We start from the raw sequence: 6,929 nt of genomic DNA on the forward strand, positions 1-6,929 counted from the left end.
CTAACCCCATCGGCCTGAACGAATATCGTCCTATCTGTCTCACTGGAAGCTATTACAAGATTCTAACTAAAATTCTTTCTAATCGTCTAGCAAAAGTAATCCATAAAGTAATAGGTTGTGAACAAACTGCATTCCTCAAAGGTAGGAATATCCTCGACAGTGTCCTCATTGCCAACGAAATAATCGATGAACTAAAACGTAAAAAAGATAAAGGCCTCGTATTTAAGGTAGACTTTGAAAAGGCTTTCGATTGTATTGAATGGGACTTTTTATTTGAAACCATGCACCACATGGGATTTGGTTCCAAATGGATTAGTTTCATACGAGCATGCCTCACATCGTCTTCTATATCCGTCCTCATCAATGGTTCCCCCACAATGGAATTTACTCCGGAAAGGGGCATCCGCCAGGGGGATCCAATTTCACCTTTTCTCTTCATCATTGTCGCTGAAGGTCTTAACATTCTTACCAAACGTGCTCTAAATAATGGTCATCTTCGGGGCATAAATGTTGGTAACGATAATATCACAATTACTCACCTCCAATACGCTGATGACACAATTTTCTTCGGCGAATGGAGTAAAAGAAACGCTAAATTCATTTCCAAACTCCTTAAATGCTTTGAAAAAATCTCGGGTCTAAAAGTTAACTTTAAAAAAAGCAAACTTTACGGAATTGGAGTCCCCAAGATCGAAACTGAACAAATGGCCAAATATATTAACTGCTCTATTGGTACCACTCCATTCACATACCTGGGACTACCCATCGGTGTTCCCACATCCCACGCTTCCTCTTGGCAGCCGATCGTCGAGAAATTCGACAAAAGGCTCTCCGATTGGAAAGCGAAATCTATTTCCGTTGGTGGTCGTTTAACCCTCATCAAATCCATCCTAAGTAGTATTCCTCTCTACTATTTTTCCTTATTCCACGTACCTACCTCGATTCTTAAATCACTCGAATCTAAAAGACGAAAATTTTTCTGGGGCGGGTCTAACACATATAACAAAATTAATTGGATTAAATGGGACCAAATTTTACTTCCATATGATAAAGACGGTTTAAACGTTGGTTCTCTTTTTAGTAAAAATATATCACTACTATGTAAATGGTGGTGGCGTTTCAAAAACGAAAAGAATGCTCTTTGGGTTAAAATCATCACAAGTATTTATGGGGCGGGGGGCGGGTTGGCTACTAACATTTCTGTTAGAAACATTTCAGGTAGAACCGTTTGGAAAGAAATTATTAAAGCAGGTACAATTGCAGATGATACTGGAGCTTCGTTTTCTAATTCCATATCCAAACAACTTGAAAATGGTGAATCTATAAAATTTTGGAAAGACAATTGGTGTGGCTCCGAAAGTTTTTGCACTTTATTCCATAGGCTATACATGCTTGATTCTAATAAAGATGCTTATGTCGCGGACCGAATTTCTCACATTGGCACATCATCTTGTGGTAATTGGTCGTGGATCCGTCCTCCTAGCGGAAGGGCACTAAATGAGCTCAACGAAATTAACAATATTGTGTCTTCCATCAAACTATCCGAAAAACCCGACAGTTGGAAATATGCTCTCGACCCATCCGGCATCTACACTACTAGATCGTTAGCTCAAATAATTAACAACCTAAAACTCGGAAACCACACACTAAACTTTTCGATCTCACGCAACAAATACATCCCTCAAAAGGTTAACATTTTTGCTTGGAGAGCTGCCCAAAACAAAATACCGGTAAGGGTAGAATTAGACAAAAGAGGCATTGATCTCGATACCATCCTTTGCCCACTTTGTAACACGGACACCGAAACAATTGATCACGCTATGGTACTTTGTCCAAAAATAGCACAAATTTGGTCGCTTATACTAATTTGGTGGAACCAATCTACCTCCTTGATCTCAAATATCGACGATGCCATAATCAATCAACAATCTTTTACTAGTTCCAATATTGGCGCCTCCTTGTGGCAAGCTACCAAACGGACCGTGTGCTACACACTTTGGAAACATAGAAACTTAAAAGTCTTCTCAAAGAAAGAATGGTCCCCCGCAACCATAATATCCGAAATTCAATCTCAAAGCTTTAGTTGGATATCCAAACGTTTGAGTAGAAAGAAGCAAATTGAATGGCATCAATGGTTAATCAATCCATCTTCTTATGTTGCGGATTCCCATAATAGTGTAGGTGTCGGTTAATTACCAAATGTTGTTTGAGGATGCCGTTTAATTCCTTTCTATTTCTAGCAAGGGTTGATTAATCGGGGCGTTTGGCCGGGTAAATTTGTTGTCGCTCTGATCGTCACTGTTATCCCCTTTCCCCCGGCTTGTTCCTTCAAGTTCGTTTATTCCTCGTTACAAATGGTTTGGTCTTTTCGGTTATCTTCACAATAAACATTACTTCCGTATAATTCGATTGTCCATTGTATAGATATATAGGTACATGTAATCTCACATTCCAATATTAATAATATTTTCTTGCTTTTCAAAAAAAAATAAATATATATCATCATTTCATTCCTTGTATTATAATGTGATATTACAAATATAATTTATAAGTGCTGCTATATGATTAAAAAAAAATAAAAATTAATCTTTCTATGAAGAAAATTCTCTCAAGTAGATATAACATAATATGAACCAATAAGTACTTAAGAGATTAGTTATATATATATCCATAATAAGTAAGTATATATGATTACAATCACACTCTCATTGATGTGTCTCTGTTCGAAACAAGAAATCTTGGAAGGCCTACTTTGTGACCAAAGGCTCGAACATCTTGCTGAATTTGACTTCGATATTCTCCAAATGTGAACTTTCTATAAGTCGATTTTTCTTGGTCACAACAACCAATGATCGACTCATAAGACGGGCACAAAAAGTAGGCTATCGAGTGTCTCTCTACTTCACGGTTTACCATCACTTTGTGTTCAACACTTTTGTAAACGTCATTACTCCATGCCTGCAAATTTTGTTCATTTAGTTAGTGTCATATGCTTCTTTAATACCGAACCATTGAATAAAAAAAAAATTAATGCAGACTTAAAATTATATTCTGCTAAAAGTTTTGACTTTAAAGTGATTTATTGTAATGTAATATCTTAACAACTACACTTTTTGGTCGAATATAAAAATCATATATTACTATTCCTTTCTCTTTCCATGATTTATTATTAAACCTTCCATTTGTTGACTTATTTTACCATGTCAATAACTTAAAAGTATCTAGCTCAAAAGTTTTATGACGAAGCATACGTGATGATATACGTATTTTTTTTATTCGTACTTGAATAAAATATATGCCTTTGGATAGAGAGAGGGTGACTTTGTTTTACTCTTGGCCGACAGACAAACGACTACCTTTTTAATCTTAGTATAGGAATAAATTGTTTACATTTTATATTCTTCATACCTCTTAGAGATGATAATTGAGTATTGTTGTCGTTGTTGTCACAAAAATTGCATAATCATGTTGTTTAGATGTATATATTACACCTGATGACACAAATTTTGCTTCTTTAGACCTGTTGTAGCGGTGGAGGAAAACGGCGTGGGAGGGTGATGTGTAACCTGGCGCCGCCCCCCACCTCCCGTATCGAGGCGTGGTTAGAAGGGTGAAGAGGAGCGTGCCTGAGCCTACAACGGGGATGGCAACGGTGTGTTGTTTACTTTTTTTAATTTTTTATTAATTTAAAAATATTATTGTATATCCCTTTTAATACCTAACCCAATTATATTTTAGCACATCATCATAATACTCTTAACCCACACCAAAAACCCACAACACCACTACTCCAAAAAAATAACCCACACTTCCTAGTCATCAAAAAGGTACAAAAAGCAACACACGCCCTCAACCAACGCCCCCAACCACTACAAGTGGTCTTATAACACATGTAGAAATAATATATCATATCTAATGGTTCGAGAAATTTAAGCTTTGTTTTTCGAGTTTAGCAAATGTTTTCCTCGACCCTATACAATTTTTTTCACGGATATTTACAAAGCTCGAACCCACGACCTCTTGGTTGAAAGGGCTACTCGATACCTTAAGGTCAATGGCGTTTTGATTCTTCCTTGATTCATTGACATTCGTAAAAAGATGCATGCATTTACTCCTAAATTAAAGGCTTATACGATACATTAAGGGTTGGGAATGAGCACATTCAAAACTAAAGTTTCCGGATAACACCTTTACCACATATAATTATTCCCATTGACATAAAAAGTTGATCAATTATATAAAAGGTGTTCATCACATGCACAAGGGTAAAAGAAAATATACCTGAAAAAGGTCACCAATGTTGACAACAAGGGCATCAGGGTTAGGTTTAACGGCCATCCATTTAGAATCTTTCATAAGTTGAAGCCCACCAACATGTTCATCTTGGTGCAAAATGGTTAGGAAATCGCTGTCGGTGTGGGGCACAAGTCCAAAAACCTCTGAGGATATGGGACATGGCGGGTATCGGTTCAGCCTCATGAAACATGTGCTTGCATCACACTTGTCTTCCCATTCACCTTTTCGTACCCCCATGTTCATTACCAGTACTTTCGCTATTAAATTTGCGAGTTGTTGCATTGCACTCGCGTACTCCTGCATCACTTCCCTATACCAAAACAAAAGTTCTTAATTACTTTGCTTCATTTTAACTTATTTTCCATTACATTTCAACATTCAATGCTGAATCATTCGATTAGTAAATTAGTAGTAGATAATTACATACAACTTAAATTAGTCCTCAATGAGAAGTATGAGTCAATAATTATCGTCAGTTATGAACGTTTTCCAAATACTAGTGGCCGGTTTATCAGTTTATTAATTTTATCTCTTAAAAAGGCAATATATTTAGGTAATTAGTTAGGATCTATATATAAATAAATAACTATAATATATACTTTTATTCCATAACTTTAAGCCGTTTATAATTAATGATAATATTCTAGTTCCAATTACTAGCTACTTTGATTCTCTCTAAAATTTATTCTAACATCACTTGATTATTATAAATATTGGTGGAGCACTCCAATAATTATAACTAATTATTTATTATAACAGTTGAAAAGATAAGTACTATAAAATAGCATAACAAAAATGTCGGCCCTAACTGCTACATAAAGCATCTTCGAATTAAAAAAGTAATGAAACCCGACAGAGAACTATTTTTCCCATTTTCGGATCATACAGTTACTATTTAATCATCTAATTTTGGAAGAGATTTTGTAACATTATGCTTCAATTTCTCCTTTATAGATTTAAGAATTCAAAAGTGGTTGTGGCTTAAGAGACTTTTCATTAGTTTATTCTTTACTTTAGACAAAATATGCCTTTTGTAATATATTAATATGTTTCAGATTAATTAAATAAGCACTATGACTTTAAACTATAGCGTACACATCATATTTTGAAGTACTTATATGAATTCAAATATATAGGGGTGACCAGGGAAAGAAATGTAAGAGGATCAGATAGATAAATAAACAGTTAGATCGCGTATATCAAAGTAAATATATATATATCTCTTCAACACATAACCTAAACCAGAAAAGTATATCCGATTATATACATCATATTCCTAATGTAAACTCAAGAAAACACATCCCTTGTGTTCAAACATAAGTTACTATCATAATGTGAACTTTCTATTATATATGTTTGAAACATTCATGGCAAAATAGTGGCATGAGATTTTTTCGAAAAGGCGATAATAAAGATCATGAAAAGTAAATGAATAGATTAGGAAGTAAAAGTAATACCTCAATGAGTTAAACTCTCCATAACAAGAGTTATCAGAAATCTTTGTAAGAGGAACATGAAAAGCTTCACACCATGACAATTGTTTTGGACATGTTGCAGTTTTGTTTCCATATCTATACGAGTTATCAAGAAGCCCGGAATTCGATTTTTGTTCAAATGGTGCCTTAAACAACTCCACTTGTTCCTTCCTCATTTTTCTAAGAAGTTCAAGGCTAATTCCATGATTAATAATTTGAAAGAAACCCCATTCGGCCGAAGCCTTACATATCTCGGAAGCACACGAAGCCCTCTGATTTTCGTTCGGGCTCCATAAGCTCGAAAGGTCCACAACCGGAAGCTCGCGTTCTTCTAGCCCCGGTTCATGGTTTACGCACTTTTTTACGTCAAGGGCACTACTAGAATGGTTCAAAAGTTGAGTGTAGTCTTGAAGGAGAGGTGGATTTTGTTTGGAGTCAATCATTTTCACACAATCTTGATGCACGAGGGATTTGTAAAGTTTAATAAACAAAAGTAGAATGATACAAATATATGATCACAAAGAGGGGGTTTTATAGTTATGTTTATAGAGACAACTACAAGAAGAAAACAACAAAAGATTGCATGGAAATTGGTCTTTTAGTATAGTAAATTAAAATTATAAAGGTTGAAAATTGAAAATTGAAAATTGAAAGTTGACCAAGCTAATATGAAGAGAGGGGCAAAGCTTCCTAATTTTGACAAATGTCAAACTGTTGCGGACTTGGATTTATATTGGCCCAAAAAGGATCAAGTCTGCATAGATTACACAAAATCAAAGAATTTGGCACCGAATAATGTTAAAAAATACGAGTATATGATTTGTAGTGTGAATGGACAAAAGGTGAGTAATGGGAACCAAACTTTAACTATTGAAACGGTGAAATATATGATTTGCTGGAATGGTTGACTTTTTTACATTAAAAAGGCCATAGTAAGAATGTGCCGGATGACAAAAGGGTGCAATTATCTTTGACCACGTAATTTAGAGTTCGAGGTGTCGATCAATTTTTAGCTCTTTAACAAAATCGACGCCGGGCACGTAACTAAACCCAACACCGTGCCGGCGTCGAATGCCGGTGTCGATTTTTCTGCGTCGAGATTCCGACGTTGTGTTTTAACCGTTTGATTTTTTTTTTTCAAAATTCTACACGTACAGA

The 6,929-nt window shown here is 35.4% G+C and overlaps 1 protein-coding gene across 1 annotated transcript; it reads right to left on the reverse strand.

Annotated features, from left to right (window-relative positions):
* Positions 1-2,559: 2,559 nt before the first annotated feature.
* On the reverse strand, positions 2,560-6,247 carry LOC139893875 (gibberellin 2-beta-dioxygenase 8-like). Its single transcript, XM_071877065.1, has 3 exons — positions 5,754-6,247; positions 4,282-4,606; positions 2,560-2,958 (listed from the first exon to the last, which is right to left on the reverse strand). The coding sequence occupies exons 1-3, from the start codon at positions 6,212-6,214 to the stop codon at positions 2,698-2,700; spliced, it is 1,047 nt and encodes a 348-aa protein (XP_071733166.1). The 5' UTR covers positions 6,215-6,247; the 3' UTR covers positions 2,560-2,697.
* Between the last annotated feature and the right edge of the window lie 682 nt (positions 6,248-6,929).

The sequence above is a fragment of the Rutidosis leptorrhynchoides genome, chromosome 2 (genome assembly GCF_046630445.1).
Source record: "Rutidosis leptorrhynchoides isolate AG116_Rl617_1_P2 chromosome 2, CSIRO_AGI_Rlap_v1, whole genome shotgun sequence".
In the NCBI taxonomy this organism is placed as follows: domain Eukaryota; kingdom Viridiplantae; phylum Streptophyta; class Magnoliopsida; order Asterales; family Asteraceae; genus Rutidosis; species Rutidosis leptorrhynchoides.

What these genes read in the sequence shown, in the direction of transcription:
- LOC139893875 (XM_071877065.1), bottom strand. Translation starts at nt 6,214, where the DNA reads ATGATTGACTCCAAACAAAATCCACCTCTCCTTCAAGACTACACTCAA. An exon ending in GGAGAGTTTAACTCATTGAG is followed by an intron (nt 4,607 to 5,753) that starts GTATTACTTTTA and finishes GTTTTGGTATAG; the next exon opens with GGAAGTGATGCAGGAGTACG. An exon ending in ACATTGGTGACCTTTTTCAG is followed by an intron (nt 2,959 to 4,281) that starts GTATATTTTCTT and finishes CAAAATTTGCAG; the next exon opens with GCATGGAGTAATGACGTTTA.